Source organism: Centroberyx gerrardi, chromosome 22 (assembly GCF_048128805.1).
Source record: "Centroberyx gerrardi isolate f3 chromosome 22, fCenGer3.hap1.cur.20231027, whole genome shotgun sequence".
Classification (NCBI taxonomy): domain Eukaryota; kingdom Metazoa; phylum Chordata; class Actinopteri; order Beryciformes; family Berycidae; genus Centroberyx; species Centroberyx gerrardi.
In genome coordinates, this window is record NC_136018.1 from 20119544 (window position 1) to 20142535 (window position 22992).

Consider the following 22992-nt stretch of genomic DNA (forward strand, 5'->3'; position numbering starts at 1 on the left):
TTTTTAGAAACATACGGCGGTCGCATACACAGCAGGGAATGGGTCCGTTTCCTTTCCCTTCACTCAAATTTATTCTTTCCAGCTCTAATGATAAGGAGAGTTGAGTCTCTGCTACATCTTTCTTACTCCTTCTCCTTTTTAATACAAATAAAAACGCTTCCGTTCTGGACTAAAAACATGGACTCGTCGCACTGAAATTGACTGAATGGAAGTGAAAGTGAGGCCCGTCCCCGCAACACGGTATAAATATGAAATCACAGCTAGGTTACAGAGGGGTGGAGGAGGGTGGGGTGGGGTGGGGTGGAGGGGGGGGGGGGGGGGGGACCTTGTATGTCATGGGACGTCTGGAGGGGTCTCAGTTAAGGAGCTCCAGGTAGGTGATTGGCACTTTGCCCTTCTGGTTGCCGCGCTCGCCCATCAGCCAGTCTGAATCCATGCCTGGGACGCTGCTGACCGTGATCACCTGCAGGGACAGGGAGCATAGATGAGGGATTCAGTGGAGTGAATACGGTAGATGCAACTTATGCGCCTATGGGTGCCTATACTGTGGGATTGAGACCCCAGCCAGGGCCCACGATGCCTGTAGGCGTGATCTGATCGACAGCGCTGCGTGTTAAGTCAGCGCGCTTCACAGTCTTTCGGTTCTGCAAAAGGAGAAGCCGTGGCACGCCGCTGCGGCATTGGATATTTCAGCCGACACTGTATTGCCTACAGTGTTTATTAAATGTAGTCGGACTGGAGGGATCCGCACACTGCAGAACTCCGGAAAAAAATCTAGATTTCTTTTCAGTTCTCATCACAGATACTCTAAATAACAAGTGCAAGGTGAGAAAAAAAAGTGAGAAAAAAAAAGTGCTGCAGTTTCTGTGCAAAAGGTGCACTGTGTGAAGTCTATTTATGGCAACGCCAATGTGTGTTATTGGCCTGTTACCAGCACATTCATTTGATATGCTAAATAGCTGTTTGACTGTACAGCTTAAATTACAGGCGCTCTATCATGCAGCAGCTTCGTCATTCAATTTAAAGATTATTTTTCCTCTTGTCAAAGATGCCAAATGTTTGAAATGGCAATAAGGCCTGTTGTATTATCAGAGGCGACCAGCCATTCAGCAGCAGTAGTTGAGCGAATGACGCAATCATGTTTCATTGTTAGTCAACCACAGGCTTGCTGTTGACCGTTCATTGCTTTTCCAGGACAGACAACTGGACAGACAAGAAAAGCAGAGGGACTCAGCATTTTCTTGGACAACAGAGCCATGGAGCAGGAGCATTATAGAGAGAAGGCTGGAGGCCCAAAAAAAAAAAGCAAAAAATGTCCAGAATCCCAACAACTATTCTGTGCCCACAGTAGCCAAGGCCATTACATCTATAAGCACTGATTTTAAAATTGTTTTTCAAATTTCAATTTCAGTTTAGTTTTTAGACTCAGTTTCCGTGTTGTAGTTAGCAGAAATGTTAATTATCTTTTTTTAAAAAAGACTGTTTTATGTTTTGTTTATATTTTACTACTGCAATTGCCGGTGCCAGAGAGCAATATATTGGTATTAAAATGCTGTAATTAAAGTGTTCAGAAATAAAATAAAATAAAATGAAAACAATGAAACAAACAAAATAAATAGCAAAGTGTTGGTAATACAATGTGTTCAAAAGTAAAATAAAACAGTAAAATCTACATAAATAAATAAACATACATATATAAATAAATAAATTAAGTTAGACACACTATAATTTCAATTTTTTTCATTTCTTTTCCCCTTAAGGCTAGTTTTAGTCAAGTATAATAAGCTCTACAACTTTAGTGGAACAATTAGTAACAACAAACAAACTGTAACAAATAATAGTAACAAATAGTAAATGTTCCAGACTCACCTCGTCAGCCAGCAGGGAGAGCTCGCTGCTGCCGGCGGCGTCGTAGTCGTACAGGACCCGGGCCTTGCGGCTGCCGCTGGAGCTGCGCAGCTCGCTGAAGCCCCCCGACGCCGCCGAGCCGCCGCGGCCCGCCGACGGGCTGGGCAGGGAGGCCGACACCGGGATGGTGGGCACCGAGATGCTGGCCCCGCCCGACACCGACGACTGGTTGTTGTTGGAGAAGGAGGAGGGGAAACTACGGGGAGGGAGAGGAGAGGAGTGAGCCGCGTTGCAATGACTGCCACACTGTTCTGGAGGTGTTTCAATTCAATCTGAAAACCATGATGATTTTTTTTAAAGCCTGGGGTAAACCACCAACTTTGTATGATACCCCAGCTTGAAATGATAGTTGCATATGAGCTATTGTTGACAAAGGAGGGGAAGGCTCTGGTGTCATACCTGCCCAGCTGCTTTTGGAGATCCACCATGTACTGGTAACACTGTGCGTAGTATGTAGTCTGGGCCTCCACAAAGTCGTTCAAGCAGCGTAGGTGGTGTGCCTGGTGATGTGTAGAGAAGAGAAGTTTCATTGGTTTTCATTAAACTCCCTGCATGTGTAAACCTAAGCTCCACAAAAGCAGCGTCCGATATATCTCTTATCCCATTTTCAAGAATTGCAACACTATTAACTTAAGACATGTAACATCTTTCTACTCCAAACCCTTTGCCATCTCAGTAAAAGGTGATGCTAAAATATTGGAGGTGTTGTCTGTATCATAGAAGACACTTACAATTATTATATTACATGCTAAGACACTCTGACAAGCGTGTAAGTTTCACTAATCTAGTTCATTGGCTTTGTTCAAAGTTGGAAATTAAGGTGGAGGAGAGAGTGTGGAGGAAATCCGACACAGATGATGAGGTGAACTTGGGGTGAGCTGGGTTACATACGTGGGTGCTGCTGACGCCCTCCAGGAGGAGTCGGGTGATCTCTGCCTGCCGGTCAAACTCACTCTGGGTCATCCTCAGCTCCTGCTCTGCCTGGGAACGACGACACGAGAGAACACGGTTGGCAAAACTGGCTGTACAGTGTGTCCCAGTTACAGAAATGGATGGCAATACAGACAATAAACAAAAGTTTCAAGCCATTGCAAATAAAATTCTTTGCCACATACGGAACGCAGTGCCAGTAAAGAAAGTAATAAGGGTGCAGTAAAGGATGGCATCTACAAATACCATGTCTTGTCAAATTTGTATAGCAAATTTGAAAAAAAAAACAAGAGTGAATCAACACATTAGGGTTAGACTGCTATATTGGTATCTCTGATATGATGGATATGATGCAGTTTGATTGATTACATATTGTAAAATTGATCAATACTACACTGGTTATCTATGGGAAGCCCTTAACCTGAATTGACTTTTTGATCAAATTCCACACAAGTATGCATCGCTATGTTTCATTGTGTTCCAATGGAGAGTTTTAGTGTCCCATGATGGTCTAAATGCTGTTTCAGAGGCTTTTCCACCCTGACAAGAATAGAATTCTGGGGGAAACACTGACTATTTTACATGTTTTCAAATTGTTTGGCATGTAAATGGTCAAATTTAAATATATTCCATTTCGACAGATGGCCTAATAATCGGCTATCATTAGCTTCAGTCCAAAAACATCTATATTGGGTCAATGCCAGGGAAGTCGGTAGGAGCAAAAAATAAATGACAGACTTAACAAGAGGAGCTTGAAGGTTCCTTAGGGTGGGACACAAAGGAAAGGGATACGCAACGACTTAACATGGTGTTTCGGTCACAAGTGGAACAAGGGAAACCTTTCCTTTTCCTCATATTGAGCGACAGGATTCAATACGAGGCCCGCTGGAACAATGGCTTGTTGAGAGCTGCTAACTGAGGAAAAGTCCAATAAACATATGGTCCGGAGCTGAGACTGACAAGGACAATGGTTTTACTGTCCCGCACTCTCTACAGCTTACATTAGAGAGGTGTGGAGGAAAGGAGAGCATTGATTTGGTTCTTGTAAATCTCTCCTACAAGGGTTCGAGGTTTTCCATGTGGTACGATAGTATGCGTCATGGAGGAGAGAGAGAAATGGAATGGCAAAGGGGAAGGGAGAGACGGCAGCTGTTGACACTACTACCAGGAGGCTGGTTTTATGTGTGTGTGTGTGTGTGTGTGTGTGTGCGCATGTGTTTTCAGTTCAAAGATGGCCCCAACATTCCACTCACCTCTGTCACTTCCTCTGCTCACATCTGCTGCTTTGCGTTTTGAAAACAGTGACACAGTAGTTAGAGCTACAGCTGCTGCACAGCCACAGCCAACACAGCACATCCTTACACTGTGTGTGTGTGTGTGCATGCTTAGACAAAAACACCATACTCGGTAGAACATGTAGGACTGTAACAATATATATAGATATTTCTCACTACCAAACAACCTCAAACTCTTTCGTGGAGCTTGCCAGTGATGTGTCTTACAGTTTGGGTCAGTGTATGGTTTGGAATTTGCCTTGCGATGTTGCGATTGCTTTGTTTGGTCAACACGCGATTCCTGTAAGGAAGGCAAAGGGTGCTGATGCACTATCAGCCTTCAAAACAAAGAGATTAGAGGGAGGCTGAGGCCAGAATTAGCCTGTAGAGACTAATATTTACACTTTCAGCATTTAGCTGACACTCTCCTCCATGATGATTTCAAGGAAAACTCAGCCTCGGACACTCTTCCACTGGTATGTATCAATCTGTGATGTTCAGTGCATTCCAGGAGTTATTTTGTGATGAAGTGTTGTCATTTTCCTTTCCCCTCAACCTGCCTCGATTAGTGATTTCCTACAATTCCCAGAATGCCTCTCAACAACCCCCAGAGAACTCACCTAGGCGTGTTGCATTCAGTTGGGTTTTACGTGCAAGTGGAGAGAGCATAAGTATAGAGACAGTGATACTAACGGCAAGAGAGCTTAGAGTCACCAGTCGATAAAAGTGAGAGTCACTCAAAACACAACACGTCTTGTGACTGCATTGCATTCTGGTCTATTGAGGCTATGGTTGGTGGAAAATCAGTATCTGTTCCTCTGCTACGATGGATTTCTCCCTGTATGATGTTGCCAATGATTGTTTTTTAACAGCGTGAAAGTGTTTTAGGGTGGTTTTTTCCTCAGGGACACTGACAGGACACATGGCTGTTTGTGGAGATTAAACAGACTAGGATTTTCAATAACCACTAGTTGGCCCTGCCATTTAACAATGCTATATAAAACTTTAAATTGTATAGGGACAAAACGTGCAGGAACAACTTGGCCGATTCAACAGTTCTGAATAGGCCAAGGAGAACTGTACTATAGTTTTTGAAGGGGAGGAAGGAAATTTGAGCTCACGGGAGTCGGGACCATGTTCCTGTCTGCACTAGTCCCGTCCTCGAAAGCCAGAATTTCAATGTAGACGTTCTTAAGATTGCAGCCAAATAGCTTTGTTGGGTTAGTGCCCAATTTCTAAACTTCCACCCCTGCCTCTAATATAACACTGTGAAAGTTGTAGAAGAATAACAGCAGTTTAGTTGAGTAGTTGCATAATTCCATTTTTGAATAGAGAAGGCCCATCACTCATACTCAATTTCTGATGCAGGTGGGCTACTTTCAAGAGTTGTCTTAAACTAGCCAACTCAATTAAACTAGCTAACTGTGTTGGTAAATACCATGATTATTGAGGATATAATCTTAGGACCAGGACACTGTCAGCTGGTGAGCAGTGTTTCTCAACTAGGGGTTCTGACAGGGTATCTGCGAGTTTCATCAAATTCAGACTTTTAAGACATTTTAAATGGCAGTTGAAATTTTGCAACTGTAATAAACATGTACATGAAAACTGGACCCATGGAAATATGCTGTAAGTTTGTATGACTGTCCTGATTTCTCACCAGAAAAACAAGATACCACAACACTTTCAAGACTTCAGAAACTGAATAGAAACTGAATACTCAAAATGCTTTAACTGTATTCACAACCTTTTATGGCCTTGAGTCTAGATCATATGAATTGAGACATTCTAAGAGAGTCTAAGAAGCATGCATGACCAGAAAGTGGACCACAAGATGACTGACTTTAAGTCCCTTATCAATCTCTAGTAGGTACGCATTTAGAATTTCCACAAAGATATCTATCCTTTCCAATTCATTCAGATGATTAGAAAGAGTATGTTGTTTCTGTCCCAAGTGTGACTGCAAGGAATGTCCCAGACCAGAAAATTCAGATTGCTGGGTATTTCCAGGAAGCTACAAATACTACAAATCACATGTCACCCTACTAACAATGATTTGCCTGAGCCCTACTTGTATTTTTAGTTGTTTTTTTTATGTTCAAGGACAAGAGCACCTTTGGGTCCATGAGATACCAGTTGATAGATAGAACTAAAGAGACTTGGCCAAGAACTGAGGCCTTGGAGGAAGTTCATCACGGTATTCCCCCAACAGTTTTCTGATCTACTGGGAATTTGAGTGAACATACCTGCAAATCCCCCAGGGACCCACCTACCCTACTTTGTATTCAAGTTCCACCTAAGCTGTGATGGTTTTCAACACTGACATTAATTGCCAAGCTCCATTGGGTCAATTTAGCGACGCTTGGCGGACCACGTGACACAGTAATCTGATGATAGATGGCGTTGTGGATAAAATGCCTCTCCCTGAAACATTAAGCTTGGAGTATAGCGGGGATCGCTTGGTGCTAAATTTGGCAAGGCAAACAAAGGCTCAAATCTGAAGGAGCGCTATGTAGGACAAAGACATGAGAGGAGGAGAGAAAATAAATCAAGATGCGGGAAGAAGAAAAAGGGCACAGCAGAGCAAGAACATCAGCTGGACAGAAAAGGGGAAGTCTTAACTTCCCATAGGCTGGGTGTTGTGTAACTCGGTGTGCGTCAGTTGTGACTTGTGTGACTTCCGACTTAAAGACAAGAGGGAAACGCCCAGATAGCTTTTGCTCCTCTGAAAGGGAAGTGGCTGATAATTTTGCAGAAAGGAGAATTTACTAATGCTGCTCGTAATCGGCGTTAATATAACTGAAAGGCATCCAGATATAAAAGAAATGACAATGCTGCTTTGACACGGTGTGAGTGTGTGTGTGTGTGTGTGTGTGTGTGTGTGTGTGTGTGTGTGTGTGTGTGTGTGTGTGTGTCCTCACCACAGCTCTAGCGTCAGCCATCCTGGCTTTCTTTAGCCTGGTTTTGGCCGCATCCAGATCCAAGCGCTTGACCTGCAGTAGCTTCCGTTCTTTCTGGACACAAAACACAGGACAATAAAAACCTCAAAAAATGCATCTGACTCCTCACATCCAAGCTGCATATTTTGTCACTGCTTTCTTGCGGATGGAGCCTCTCTGGACCGTGGTTTGTATTCTCTGTTGTGACTCAGTTAACAGGGGCATGAAGAGCGAATAACAAAGTAGGGATTCATACTGGAACCGCGCATTCACTGTACAGGATATTTGGAAGCATTTGATTAATAGTCTTATGTGGGCAAATTACATTAGCGTCAAACTTCATGCTTCACATGCTTCAGTAGAATTATGCAATTTCAGTGTAACCATCTGACTTTCAAAAGGAACAATAGCAAAGCAACAGCAGCATAATACCACAAATAACATCCCAATTTTCTCTGTTGAGCGAATTAAGCTTCACAAAAGAAACATGACCAATCATCTGACAAAAAAAAGCTCAATTTGTGAGCTTGGAAATATAAGGCTCTGTTCATTCCATACTGATACATAAACACTACTTTTGCTGCACTAAGATTTGTTTTTCCCCTCTCTGTCCCCAACCAGTCCATCTTCCGCCCCTCCATTGTTGAGTTTTTTACCATATTGGTTGTTCTAGTTTTTGCTGATGCAGTGGTTTGTGTGGGGTCGACATTTTCTACTGCTTCGGGCTGTAGTTTTCTGATCAAAAACCGCCCCATTATTCTCACCCACAATGCACTACAAAGAATCCTCTGGTCATTGGCTCCCACAAATCCCTTACGGTGGCCCACAGGGGACACTAGTCGCATTCACATGCGAGTATTTGACAACGCAACAGAAAAGATGTGAACAGGGTGAAATGCAAAAACGAATACTCCTAATTATCGGTGGCAGTTTTTGTCCCTTCACTGTAACTTCAAAGGTGTTTTCTGAACAAGGGCCCCTTTAATTTTTGATCCTGCTAGGAAGGTTTGGTGTCTGTGGCATTGATGTAAACCCCAAAACTGTGGGACACAACACAAACTTGAAAGGCATTTCCTCTGCTTGCACAAATGAGCTTGACATCCTTTTTCATCAAACACACTTTCTCTTGATGACATACAAAGGGTCTCTACACATTTGACAATTTAAAATTAGATGCTTTTTCATTTCTTGACTGAACAGAGGATTTTTGACAGTGTTCAATATGATGTATGGTGATGATGGCTGTACTAGGCTATATTAGCCTATAGCCAAAGTAGTTTTGTCAATTGGTTCCAGATAAATGGTCAAAGTCCAGTGAAAAGCGACACTATTTTTTGATTGAAAGCCAGCGATCCAACTCACCAGGATGGTTTTGAAGTCGCCTTCTAGAAAGTTCCTGAAAGGTGTCAGGAAGTTGATGGCCGAGCTCTGGATGAATTCCCGCTCTGCCCCGCCAATCTGCTTCTCCGTCTCTCCACATTTTATCAGAGCGTTTCCTGCAGAGGTGAGCATCAGACACAACACTTCACTTCCAATACAACACGTGACTGGAGACTGCAGAACATGGCAACAGAGTCTCATTGGCAGAACTCACCTCGGGCCTATGTACTTCAATCTAGAATGTAAACAATTTTTAAAATGTCATTACAAAGCGCATATAATATAATTTGGATGGAGAGCTTCTGAAATTGTGATGGTCAATCCGTCTCATTTGTGATTACTTCAGCAGAATAAAATGGAGCTAATATCACAATCGATTTTTCTGTCCCACGATGCGTATTGTCACATTTTTGTATTGCAATATATTGAATTTCGATAGCATTGGATCATTTTAGATACTGATATTTCAAATCTATGACAATATATAACAGAAGGGTGGTCTGATGTAGAAATAAGAGAGATCCATGGCACTTCAAAAACATGTTAAAAAACCATTATTCTATTTGGCAAGTCATCATTGTTGGCTCTTTTCTCCACATTATTACCAGAGGACCTTTTTCTTCCTTTCTGTTCTATAATGGAAGGTTTGTGTGTGAAGCAGGAGATTTTTTTTGTCAACCAGCTAATGTGGTTTATGGGTTCAGAGTTACACCAACCAAATTAATCCAAGTAATCCAAAGTATCCAAAGTAGCTTTTATAAGAGAAAAGACTGGACACAGGTACCAGCAAAAGTAGTTATAGAGTCCAGAATTCAGCTGAAGATAAGTGTTGACTTCTCTGTCTGTTCCTGTGTCACTCACCATAGGCGGTCCCAGGACCAAACTCATTCCCAGACTCTATCATGGATTGGCCCAGCAGCTCATGGTTGTTCATTCGCGTGGGGACTTTTTTCTCCAGCTTCTCGTATAGAAACTCCTCTAGCCGGACATCTGCAGATTATAAGAGGAAAACTCAATTACAAAGTCACAAGACTGTACTGAGGCGGTGACCTCAGGACAGTACGCCGAGCGCCCAGCCTAGCTCACACTGGGAATCTGAAGAAGAAGCTTTAGTTATGAAAAAAATAAATAAATAAATAAAAATATATGTCATATTGTCACAGCTCAGAAATACATATTGACAACCACAATTAGCATAAAGTCTGAGGAATGTTGCATCTAAATATGAAAAAAGTATGGCAAATAATGATTCAATTATTGTTCAGACTGAGCAGACCACATCATGGTTACAGAGACCTTGGGGTACCAGCAGTTGGTCTGCCTGTGTTTGTTGTGCCTATGCTGTGGTGGTGCTACAGCTGCAGTTTAAGCAATGTGGCATCATGGTGTGAGCTGAGCTGAGGAGGATGCACAGCTGAGCTTACAGACTTCACAGACACTGGTAATTGTCAAACTCCATCTAAGACACTGTTATTTTAATGTGGCTTTTCTTATCAGCAAACGTGCACACCTCGTAAAATATAACTTTAAGTTATGTAACTTTTATGAATCAGTAAGAGCCACTCCTCAATGTGGCATACATCCGATACACCAAGGAAAAAATATATTTCAATTCATATAACATATTTCAAAATTTCAACATTTAGAATTGGTTTGCCTGGTATTTCACAATCTTCTTCCACCAAAACAAACCATGGAGGGCGGTAGCATGCAGCATGAGGCAATTCTTGAGATTTTAGTGAAGTGAAGAGCTGCTGGGTGGATCACATGCATGCTGAATTTACCAGAGGACATTAATAATTAGTTAAAGGTCTTAAGTCATGTTCTACAAAGCGTGCATGTTTTTGATAAGCGAAGCAGCATTAAAGTGACAGATGTCTGAATGGAGTTTGGTGTGACTTTCTCTCCATAAGCTATGGCGAGTGTATGATCTGGAGAGGGTCCAGTGCTTCAGCATTGTGTCTGTCAGTCCAGACCCAGTCAAGGGTCAGTGTGTGGTCTTACTTGGGTTTGGCTGTAGTAAGACTTCTGTCTGCTTCAGAATCCTTTCTGTCCATTGCTTGGTGCACTCAGCTCTGCCCAAAAGGTTCTCCAAATGGGCGTCCAACTCTGTCTTCTCAGCCTGGCCAAGTTTCTCCTCTGTAAACTGACCCAGAAATGGTGGGATTATATCTTGCACACACTGCCTGGACAATTTAGCGATATTGTACTAAACTGACGTGCCAAGCAAATAATCCATGTTGAAACTGTCTAACTAACGTTACCATGTCGGTCGGACCGGATGTGCTTTGCACAAAATAACATAGACTTTAATTCCTCAAACTGATCTGGCTACCGGTAGTGATTAACGTATAGCTAACTGAAGGTTTTTGAGGCCTGCTTATTGTTTGAGGGATGTGTTGACTGGTTGAAGAGTTTTTAGCTAGCTACAAAGGAGATTGGGGTGTCCGGTACTGTTTGAAACACCCTGTATTGTAACTGCAGCCATGGGGAGAGTGGGTTTACTCTCAGTTGATAACGGGCTGCTTAGCCAACAACAGACACAGTGTTTAGCAAGCTAGCTAACGCCAACTGGTCGGCTAAGCTAGCAGCTAGCTTACTCTAATTTAACAACACTTTCCATTAACAACAGGGTAAAACTTACTTGTACCGCACGGCTTAGAAATGTACCAGCATCTGCTGCTAATCGTTTGACATTGAAATCCATGATATATTGTAGAAAATAAACACTCAATTAGACAGCTCGCTAGTCTCGGAGTCAAACTGCCATCCCTAGAGAAAATGTCATTGAAGCAACTTTTTGTCGGAGTTCCACCCAGCTGTTGATCTCGACAAAGATAGTATAATGACAAGGGGGAAATCCCCCTACTCCGCCCTGTAGAGACAAGTGCGCGATAGAAAAGAAGATCTCGCACATGCGTATATCTACATACAGCGGCATTGGATGCGACAGTAAAAACAGAGTTCCAATTGTATTTGATACAAAAAATTATAATAATTAACAAAAGGTATAGCCCCTCACCAAGACAAGTTTTTGTTTGACTATTGTTCGTTTCAGCCAACTGGCCAGCAATTGTCTGGCAGTGTCACACCGCGCATGTGCGAAACGGATACTACCGCTGAACAAAGTTGCTCTCGCTTTTAATGTGCGATACTAGGAAACTAAATATTGCGGTGGAACAACTGAATCAAACGGGGATTGAGCTAATAGAAACATAATGGACCGAATCTTTGACCGAATCAGTTCATTAGGTCAATTTGAAGCGGTATGTTCTGTTCTGCATATTTAACCGGGTATTTAACCGAAGACGGAAGTAAGTGCCAAACTACTCTCTTGTTTCGAAATTCTACCTTGTTTTTAACATCTTTTGTTGCCTTCGAGTTCTGTCGGAAACATTGGGATTATATTACAGATAGAGGGGACCAAGAAAATTTTCGATAATACCCGAGTTGCCGAGATGTTTAGGGGACGGGGAGCATGAAAGCCGTGGCAATGATGATAAAAAAAAAGTGCTGTATTATTGCTATGTTATTGTTTGGAATTCTATATAAATAATTTGTATTGTTGTATGTTTCTATTTTCACTCTTTAACTTTTATCTGTCACTCATTTTTCTGCCTATTTGTTGTCTCTGTATTGAAGAGTCAACACTTCATTCCTAAAATAAAACAACAACCAACACCACCATAAAACTACTTTTGCTGCAGGGTCATTTTGTTCCTATGTCCAACCAAAAGCACTTGAATGTACCGACAATTTGTATTTACGATTTATGAACTTGGAGGTTAGTGTTTACGAGGAGACAGCGAAGGCAGCATTTGGCACAGAGATTAGTGTGTGCGTGTGTGTGGGGAGGGGGGTGGCTCTGCGGCTCTACTTTCTTCTTCTGCTGTCATTTTAGGCAGACTAGACGTATGTAAGGTATACAGCTACCCTCCACAGGATGTCAACAGGTATACCCATTCTTTTTGGAAAATGACGTTTATTTAAATTTGCATGAGACTACCTGTCAGGGATAAATGCATAGGCTACATAACATCATGCATGTATAGTCCACACAATCAAAGTCTACCTACAAAGTTTTAATGAAAACTTCCCCTCAGATCATGTTATCTTTTTCACACAAGAATCCATAGTATTATAGATAGAGCCTGCATTCACATGCTATCAAATATAGCGGAAAAACAAATTTCCTACTTGGTAATTTCACATCTCATCTATTCACTTAGAAGTTCTGCATAAGCTGCAGTCATGGCCATCATCTATAAAGAAAAGTGTGTTATTCTAGTGGAGGTGAATTTCAAGTCGGTGTATGCTGCAAGTAAAGATTCTCTTCTTTAAAATATTTTCAATTTCCTGCCACCATAATGCAGGTTTGGTTTCCAGGTCTCCCTTGTAAAAGAGAAATTGGTTCCCCATGGGACTTCCTGGTTAAACAAATAAAAAAAACAATGGTGCATGTTCAGGTCATGTGCACAAGATGGCAAATCTCCACTTTACATAGGACAGTATGGTTTGACATATCTTGTGATGTATGGCTTCCAGGTGGATATCAAACAAACAAACACAATATTAACAAAACTATATTTTCAGAAGCATTCATTTATGATTTTTCCCCTTCAAAAGACCCTATCTTCATATAACTTACATCAGTTTGATACTACTTACTATGATTCATGCCAGCCCTAAAAAGGCAGGTAAACTACAGACTATATCCTATGTACAAGTTTGAATTAGCATAGTTTTTTTTCTGGTGCAAGCATAGCTTCTTTACAGAAAATGATGATATCCCAACATAAGTGAATCAGAATAGATAGGATATTTTTTTCTGTTGATTTTCATGTAGACATTTTATTTGAAATATCTATTGTGTGTGTTGTAAATGTCAGCAAAATTAAGAAATCATATTGGACTCCATCAAACAAAACAAACACAACAAAAACAAGTTATCAGCTGTGGAAAATTCAAGCAGAAAATTTACTAGATAAATAAGCAGCATGCACTGGATATTTTGATATTTACTTAGACGCTTGTGTGATTAGATCTAATCTCAAGGCTTTTTGCCTGACAAAATCAATATCGACATTGACATAATACTGACTCTTTTGTGCAATCCTCTCCTCTTTTGAAGTGGAGCCTTGAAGAAGTGGACCGGGCCGATTTTGGAAAACAAAACACCTTTGAGGTCTGGATGCGATTATGCCAGATACAGCCTGCTACCTGCTGCGTGGGAGGAAGTCAGGGAGAGAGAGAGGGAAACCAAATGACTTCCCCTCGGTAGGCTACCGACACACAGGCAGGCGCAATCTTTCCACTCAGCTAAATGATGCCTCAAAGGTTACAGTTTTTTTTCCTGTGCTGCGTTTGTGTTGAGAGTTTTGGCCCAGACAAATGAATTGAAACTCTAACAAACTCTAACTGTAATACCAGTTTACATGTTAATACTGATCTGAAACAAAATTTTGTAGTTTATTTTACATATTTAAATGTCAAATGAGTCTTTAGTACAGGCTGAGAAAAACAGCTACGAGATAGACACGGTAGCCTACACACTTGCCTTTTCCACAACCACTCTATGTCAAAGATATTAAGACTTTGGCTTCGCTTTATGCTTTGGATAACGTTCAGAACTGTTGGGGCGGCCGCTCTGAACATGTGAATATGGCAGTCAGCAGTTTTGGGAAAAGGCAGAACAGCTCCTCTGAGGGAGGAATACTGTAGGTTTGCAGTCTCTTTGGTTGTTCCAATAGTAAATCTCTGTGTATCTGCTCTTTCGCTTCGCAACAACAAGAGTGCGCTCCGGGGAGTGCGAGGACCGGAACCTGCCGAACAAAATGACTTTCTCTTCTCACAGCAAGTTTCCTCAGATTCTGAAAACTGTCCATATTGTAGCTAAGAACTATGAAAAGGTAATGGCATGGGACCAGGTAATAATACAAAGACGTGTTGGGGATGTTAAGGTTCTTTATTTACCACTGTTGATATTTCTTTTTCCTCATCCATCCATAAGATATACTTCACACAGACATTCACTGTGTTACAGGATGCAGCTTCGACACAGCAAGGAGACTCGAGTTTCATTCTGTGCTACGACTTTAGAATGCGACTGTCATGGATTGTCGTGCCAAAGGACATCTGTAACTTGAGAAAGCCTTTCAAAAAGAGGTTTTTAAGGCAAATGCTTCAAGGAACATACGGTCAAAGCATTTCATAAATACTTGATGGGTGATAAAACATGATTTTGATGTACGTAAAATCAAGCTGAACTAGGCTTGCTGACTTGTGACCACTTTTTTGGCTAGCTCCAGCAGCAGAGGATATCTGAGCGTCCTGTTCCTCCAAGACTCCGGGATTCCCTGCAGGCCGGTCTGAAAAGACATCAAGATGACAGCTGAGAGCGTCCAACGAGCACAAAGCTTTCAGCATCTCACCAAAAAGGGCTCAACACTAGACGATGGTTGTGTGAAGCGATAAAACTGGTTTTACAGTACTGCCGACTCTCTGATACAGTAAACTGGGCTCGATCAAACTGTTAAATCAGTAGACAATTTGAGTCGCAGATGAGTGGTGTTTGAAAGATGAACTTTCCATTTCTAAAAATGTCTGTCAAATATAGAGGGCTTTCAGGTAATGTAACACACCCTCTGGCGACCATATTGGAGGTCTTCAGCTCTTGGTAACAAGTGGCTTGTATTTCAAAATTTTCTACTCGGTTAGTTTCAAAAGAATGGATTAGACATGGTTAATTCTGTGCTGTTTTGACTGGGAACTGCATGTCGTCACTGAACGATTTTGATGTCAGCTTGTTAGCTAGCTAACCAAGTATCTGGTCAGCTAACTATTAATATCTTGTTATTAACACATCTGATTTGCACAACTATGCTACATGGCTAGTGGCTAGTGGCTAGTAGTTACATGTTAACATTAACAGCTTTGCTAAATTAGCCTGTTGGCTAGTTAGCTAGCTACAACTCAGAGTGTTTTGGAGTAGAGACTAGGGCTAAAGACAAGACAGTTTCACAGTGTCACAGTAACTTAAATTTGGAAACAAATCTACGTTATCAATATTTTTCAGATATATCTCTTTTTGTAGCCTAGTTGTTTTATGTAAAACGTACCCCTTTGCTTTTTTTTTTTGCCACTTCAAAAACAGAATTGTCAGTCTGGAATGTAAACCTCTCTCCTAGTCCAACTGAGCTCCTTCAAAAAACATCAGTGACATATTATGGCTGTCTCATATGTCTGACCACCTCACTCCAGCACTACAGTACCTGTGCCCCAAAACAGGCTCCTATGAAGGAGGCTCGGCTGGAGGTGCATCCCCCGCAGCGCATGGTGTCCCTGACCGCCTCGTCCAACTGGCTCAGCGTCAGGACGCCATGAAGCGCTCCCTGGAACGCACCGGGCAAGGCTGCACAGACACACATTCAGCATGAGAACAGCAGACTGAGTCATGACATTAGTCATAAAGGACAATGATTCTTATCATACAACTGATTAGGGGTTGACCAATATGGGTGGTTGAAGGCCGATACTGATACCAACACTGACATTTGGTACCAAGATTCAATATCTTTACATTTGACATTTTTCATGCCTAAAAATTCCAAATATGTCCAAGTATTCAGTGTTTACCCCAGAATTGGATCAAAATATTCCATTAGAATCAATTCAGGTTAAGGTCTTCCCATAGACAACCAGTGTAGTATTGATCAATTCTACAATAAATATATAATCAATCAAACTTGATTATATATATTTCGGAGGTGGACGACCCTGACTGGCCAGTATCTGATTTTTAATAAAAGGCCAATATCATCCCCAAATTGATATATCAGTCCAACCCTACTAGTGATCACAGTTTTACTTTTTATAATAGCTTTTTCCCAAATGCAATTCATCCATTTTGCAAAAGCAAATGCAGTTCACCGTTCAATATCTATACTATATCTATACAATATATAGAAGAAGTGTTCTCATTTTGTCAGAAAATGACTTAAGTTACCCACCGTCCTTTAAAAAGCACCATAATTTGTTACTTTTATGATATCAAAAATTTTGTACGAGTAGGTGTCCCTGCAAATGAAGGATCTCGCATTTCGGAACAGAACTCTTCACATGTACATTAAGTGCGCTTTCACCCTTGTAAAAGCTGGGACACTCAACTCAGCGGGACGGCGGGGAAATAAAAAGGGAGGAGAAGGGGAGGCCATTAGTCGGGAGATCAAAGGCGAGAGTACCTTCTAACGGATACACTGACAGGAAGGCTGTGCGAGCCATGCCAAGTCAACAGACCTGGATCCCGCTGCGACCTACCTCATGTGTTTGTGAACACAGCAGGTATGAGCTGTTGGGAAGTCTTGGCTAGGTTGTCCTTCACCTGGTGGATGTGCGCTTCAGCAGAGACACGGGAAGAGATTTAGAATGCAGTGTTTAATGTTGAAACAGTGGTTGCCTACAGTGATAACACACATTAAGTCTTTTACATCTTTGTTGTAATGTGTAACATTTTGATTTTGAAAGGGGAATGCCATGGATTTCTTTTTGATAGAGGGTTAATGACGCTGCATGTAGCATTTTGTGTTTCCCAAAATCCAGACCACATTTCCCATAAACCCTGTTGCTACTTGTTCCTGTTTGTTTTGAAGAGCCAGAAGGAAAAGAGCCAATAACAGCCCTTGATAACAGCCAATATGCATTCAGACCAGGTAAGCTAACATGAAGTTGAAACTATGCAGTTAAAACGATTCCTGTTTTGTGCCATAAAGCAATCTGGCAGATTTCCCGCCAAATGGCACACAATGTAAAATGCAGTGTAGAGGCTGGTAGAGGCTGCCAATCTTCTCGGTGATGGTCTTGTGTGTTTACAGTAATCATACTTATGTCTCAAAATGAATGTGATTTATTGATGTTAAAATGATACACATAGCACCTTTAATCACACACAGTCAAGTGAAGCCTTACCAATGACAGCCTTGTCCAGCTCCTGAGGGTTCTGCCTCTTTGGGTCATTCAGCTGGGCCAGCACTGCATCCACAGCATTGGGATCAGGACCATTCAGAATGAAATGCTCGATAAACCTGAAGTCAGACATACAGTAATGTTGATGATTTGTTTGGAGTCTAATGTGGTTTTTGTATTTTGCATTTTCCTCCTTAACAAGCCATGGGCGTTAATGTAGTAAGCGGTGCGACACTTCCCCGTATCATAGCTGATTGATATTTTTATCTTGTTCCTCTTATTTTGCAGCACTCAATTCAACATGAACTTTGTCACTGTGTTTTGAAAAGTACGTGCTCCCATATTCTTCTCATCCCTCAGTCTTACCTTGCTGCAGCCAGTGTCCCAGCCACACACATGTCATTGTTCTGGGTGACCCGTAAGGCTTCCTCCACTTTGTCCAGCATCTCGGCTCGTCCAGCGTACATGGCCACTACTGGAGCCAGTTTAGTGACACCGTCCATCTGACAGTCCACAGCACAGCCTCAAACACACACACAGTACAATAATCCTAGAGACATCAACTTTGGAAGGTCTTCGTGAACATATGCTTTAGTTGTATTTGTACGGTGTGTGTGTGTGTGTGCTGTATGTGTCAGCTCTACCAGTTTCTGCGTTGCCGGCGTCCACATTTCTCATGAACGCTTTCAGGCTCCCATTCCTCCATGGGCCGTCAATGGGGAGGACAGCTTTGGGACCTAATAAATTAAAAGAACGGCAATTTTAGGTAGTATGTAAAGTGATGTGGTTAGCCCCTGATTTGACTTCTTATCAAGACACATGTATTGTGTAGATACAAACCGAGAAGTGGGGCTAAATGGCAAAACAGGCCAGTGGGGAATACAGCCCTCCCATGCTCATAGATGCCCATCCAAATCACATATTTTGTAATTGCGAGTCAACCAAATTTAAAGTGGTAATCTGGTGTTTTTTCACTGCACTTCCCAGAGATCATCTGTAAACCAGTGTCCAGTACTGTGATGTCTTTTTCCTTGGATTTTCTGTTGATGCAGTTTGAGTTTCTCTTTTCTCTGTCTGTTCACTGATCACTGCTCATGCTAACTACCCAGTTCTTCTTCTGTTTATTCCTAACAAACCGGAAACGTACTGTATAACGCATCACTTGTTCCAGAGGATTTTTCCCAGGAAAGACCTACTGTACCAGACAGTGGGTGTTGTTGCAGCAAATGGAAAAGTTCTCATGATCTGGCGGTAGGTTGAATCACTATTGTGCTACAGCAAATTGGGCATTTATTTAAATGAAAATGTCACTTTAACATATTGTCAACAGACTGTGAAATGCTAACAGCTGATAACTTTGTAATGCTTACAGGCATAAAGAGGCTGGCAGCAACACTAGCCAGTTTGTGGTACCCTGTGGTACCCAGTGGTGATTCATAGGACCACTGTATGGTATCCTGTCAGCAAAGCACCACATATCCAAAGGACTGGCTGGACAACAGCAGGGAAGAGGGACGTGTGACTGTATGGAATATTTTATATGGAAAGGGAATTCCCCATGAGCAGGATGAGAAAACATTATGCACAGTGTTATCAGACAGTAACAGAAGAGCTCACATCCTTTTTGACCATGTTAAGTTAATGATTGGCTCTGTCAGATATCACAGTGCTCACTTGTTATTTGGTGAGATTAGCAGTTATAAAACTGTATGGAAGAGGAACCGCTGATGGCCTACTGTACCTCCTTTCTGCCGGTAAGGATCATTGAGAGGCAGATCGTACACAGTTCCTGGGCCAAAGAACTTGTAGATGCGCTTGGTCAAGTCCTCCACATTGACATCTGTTGACACATGACATATCTAAAAAATCATGTTAAATTTCAGCTTTATCTGCAGTTTGAAGAGTGTGTGACCTATTCCATATCTTTTAATTCCTCATTCTATGACTGACTTCTGTTTTGTTTGTTCAACGTTATACAGTCATGCTCAATAGCATCACGAAAAAAAAAAATAGAAGGGCTTCTAGAAATTTTTAAAGGTGCTATGTGTGCTTTGATAAATCATTACCACATTCATTCTGAGACCTTATTATAATAACCATCAATAAATTAGACCATTACCGAGAAGACTGTCAGCCTCCACTGGCCTCTATGCTGCATTTCATCAGAATCCAGAAATCTGCCTTGTTGCTTTACAGCATAAAGTGAGATTGCTTTACGGCACAAAACAGGAAGAGAGCGCTGTTCTTCCAGAGAAAACAGAGCTAAAGCTTTCAGAGTTTCTGGCAATGACAGATGTTGGAAGGAGTGAAAGGCCGATGGAAAAATCACTTCCAACATGTTTATCCTCTTTAGGATAAAAAAATTAAAGATTTTAAAACTACTACATGTAGCACCTTTAAATCATCACTTTTGCAGGCACTGAGCCGGTCTATCAAGCATCATATCACAGGTAGTCGCTGCATGTTTTGGTTTACAGCGTTCAGTACCTCCGCACTGACTCAGTGACTCCAACAAGACGTACGCCTGGTCTCCATAGCAGGTCTGCTCCCCCGTCGTCCGGCGGTAGAAAGGATTCGCCGACTGAGGCCGGAACTCCGGACTGGGCTCCAGATCGGCGAGAACTTCTTTAAGCCTGTCTGGGTTGTAGATCCAATGCATGGGCTGGGCTGTACGGGTGGAGAACACACACACACACACACATACGTGAAAGAGAGAGAGAAAAAAGAGTGAATCCTTGAATCGGACCGATATTTCTGTTTGTTTTCCCTTACATGGTTGACATGATCTATATACAGTCTGTTGATAGTAGATAGCAATTATTTAAAGAACCTCTGCTTGATTCCAAAGCAATTATTTTACAGTAATACAATAATTGACTGTGGAATTGGGTGCATTACGTGGGTGTTTGCTTTTAGCTTGAGCACACTGAGACAAGTCTGATATGGCAAGTGAATCCTGAATCTTAATTATAACAGAATGTAAATCAATAACATGCAACTAATATTTGCGATTGCTCCCTTTAGTATGCATCATGACGTGTAGGAATGCCACATGACAGTAAAAACATATATACTTTCATCAAAGCTAAATTATCATAGTTTCTATCAGTACTGCTGCTGCAGAACCGGAGCTTTTCTAATCTTACGTGCAAAGTCAAAGTAAGGAACCACCCCTCTACACCCTATCACCAGATGTGCAGATGTTGTGCAGACTGATAATGTTTCTGTGCAAGACTTTAGAAAAGAATGAAAAACCGTTTGAAACCAAGCTGTTTTTCATGTTACGTAACATTCATATCCATAGTCATGAGATCTCCGTGACCCAATCCAGAATCGCAGCACGGTGCTAAATGTGGCACCACAGTTGCTCCACTTCTGGCTTCATTTAATATTTATGTCATTCATTTGAAGATATTTATTCACTATCAAATTATTGGCTGAACTCATTATAGCGCATGATTACTCAAAGTATAGTAAGAGCTAAACATTAATGTTCCATGTATTTTGAAGCTGTAAATTATTTGTTTACATTTCATGTGTGTACATATATTTTAGATTCCATTGTAACACCAAATATATAGGCTATCTATTTGGCTCCAATATGTTTGAATTGAAATAGTATAAACCAAAATATACATCCATGTTGCTCCTCTTGTCGGACAGGTTAAAAAACTGAACCTTAAAAGAATTCATGTTGATTATAATTTTATTTTAGTAAATTTGAGCCTTTTAGACTAAAATTGTTGATTGTTTTCATATTTGTCACTCACTTTAGGTTTTTGCTTTTATTCCAGTTTGAGGAAATGATTTTCCCTTGGCTAGTTTTGCTATGTTTTAGTTAACTAATAACCCTGGTATAGATTTTTTCTTCTGTATAGGCATTTAAATGAACCGAAAAACAGTCTGTTATCGTCATTAACATTCCTCATGAAATCAACAGGTACCACTAGCTGCAAGCTAACAAACTATCTTGTGGCTAATGTAGCCATTGGTTTCAATGGGGCATGCTAACAAGCTTTCTTTAAGGTTTAAGGGCAAATGCTGGTGTGACAAGTGACAAGTACTCAGGGATGAAAAATAGACCAAAATTCAAAGTGTCAAAACTATAGAACTTGAATGGATAGAACGGTCCTTCCACTGTTTGCCATGGTAATCTAGTACAGCATAAAATGGCAATTATGGAATTTTAAGAGTTAATTGCTATGGTGACAACGCAGGTCTGGGCATTAAGGCTGTAAAGTCTCTCACACTTGCTTGAGAAGTGTACAGATAAGTCTGTTGCATGAGTGCTTAGCAAACTGTCAAAACTCAACTGAAAGCTAACGTTAGCGACAAGGCTAAAGTAGCATTATCAAAGACTTTCTCTCTCTAGCTCTTCTGGTCATCATTAGCATATTAGCAATCCATGGCAGCAAGGAGACAGAGAAGCTCCTTTGGCCTTTGCTGTAAAACCTCTTGCCTCAGCAACTTGCCATAAGTCAGTTTACACAGAAGCTAGCCCGACAGTAGGCCTACACATAAAAATGGACGTCGCTCCGACCATCCTGGAACATTGATTTGAAAGGGAATGACCGTTCTGTCCGTTCAAGTTCTGTTCTGTTCAAAATGTGTTATAAACATAACAAAAATGAAACAAAAAAATCAATATGTATACAGCATGAAATAGTGGAACCCTTATGAAAAGCATAAAAAAGCATCAGTTTATATGCAGTATGTAGCAATGAGAGGGATATGGGAGCTGAAGGGAGCAGATATGTGACTTGTAGTGTGGAAAGCCCTGCTGCTGCAGTGAACACCTCAGTCCCAGCACTGGTGTCACACACCAATTTATCTTACCTGCTGCATCTGCCACTGCTGCCCCAATAATGGCCCCAATGGCTCTGTCTGCCACACTCAAGGCCATCTGCTTTCATTATATACACAGAGGAACAGTATTAGTGGCTGAAACATGTAAGGCTTTTCATCACAACATCCAACATAATCCATGTTTTTAAAAGGCTTGTTGCTTGAAATTCATGTCTCTATATAAAAGAAAAAGAAAGAAAAATCCCACCCACTTCGATGTTATTTTATAGGAAAAGGTCTCATATTGGCAGTACCTTAAATACTCTCCCAGAATTAGTTTTACTTTTATGTTTGATTTTATGTGTATGTGACATTAACTATGGGCAGAAGTCACTTTTTTCCCTATTTCTATCATGTTTCTATCATTTATTTTGTTTTGGCCTAAAAAAAAAAGAGTTACCATATCTATTTATATAATACAGCATGTGTTTGATGATGTTACATGTGCTACATTGATTAGGAAATCAATTTTATGCATTTCAGTACTTTTAGCCTTCCTCAAAGTGAACAAAGATTTCATAATATTTTGTAAAATACTGTATGCTTAGAATATTAATGTGTGGATTTTGTAATTTAACTCTGGACGTCCTTGAAGTGATACTGTGCATCATTATGGAATGTTGAATTATATTTTATACCAATAGTACATACAGGCTGAAGTTTATACTTACCATAGAGCCCCTTCTTCACCTTGTAACGTTCCACTTGGTGTTGTAACAAATTGACTCACACTGTCAGTTATGTGACATGGGGAG

General features: G+C 41.2%; 2 protein-coding genes across 3 annotated transcripts; both read right to left on the reverse strand.

Moving 5' to 3' along the window:
• Positions 1-11322, reverse strand: sh3glb1a (SH3-domain GRB2-like endophilin B1a). The gene is made up of 9 exons (XM_071904178.2): positions 11076-11322; positions 10436-10577; positions 9293-9421; positions 8414-8547; positions 7034-7126; positions 2800-2889; positions 2308-2408; positions 1870-2104; positions 1-463 (listed from the first exon to the last, which is right to left on the reverse strand). The coding sequence occupies exons 1-9, from the start codon at positions 11136-11138 to the stop codon at positions 356-358; spliced, it is 1095 nt and encodes a 364-aa protein (XP_071760279.1). The 5' UTR covers positions 11139-11322; the 3' UTR covers positions 1-355.
• A 3055-nt stretch (positions 11323-14377) lies between these two features.
• On the reverse strand, positions 14378-22992 carry LOC139915533 (crystallin J1B-like). 2 transcript variants are annotated; one of them, XM_071904179.2, is made up of 10 exons: positions 22909-22992; positions 22229-22298; positions 19880-20059; positions 19134-19232; positions 18037-18129; positions 17759-17915; positions 17396-17511; positions 16748-16825; positions 15703-15842; positions 14378-14799 (listed from the first exon to the last, which is right to left on the reverse strand). In XM_071904179.2, exons 1-10 carry the CDS (start codon positions 22909-22911, stop codon positions 14698-14700), a joined length of 1038 nt encoding a protein of 345 aa, XP_071760280.1. In that variant the 5' UTR covers positions 22912-22992; the 3' UTR covers positions 14378-14697. The 2 variants fall into 2 exon arrangements, with proteins under 2 accessions (XP_071760280.1, XP_071760281.1); XM_071904180.1 differs by having other exon boundaries at positions 22229-22295; positions 22909-22984.

Coding starts and splice junctions, on each gene's coding strand:
- sh3glb1a (XM_071904178.2), bottom strand. CDS start 11,138: ATGGATTTCAATGTCAAACGATTAGCAGCAGATGCTGGTACATTTCTA. Junction 8,548..9,292: donor TGGTCCTGGGACCGCCTATG/GTGAGTGACACA, acceptor TCACCTCTGCAG/GAAACGCTCTGATAAAATGT. Junction 2,105..2,307: donor CTCCAAAAGCAGCTGGGCAG/GTATGACACCAG, acceptor CCCTCCCCGTAG/TTTCCCCTCCTCCTTCTCCA.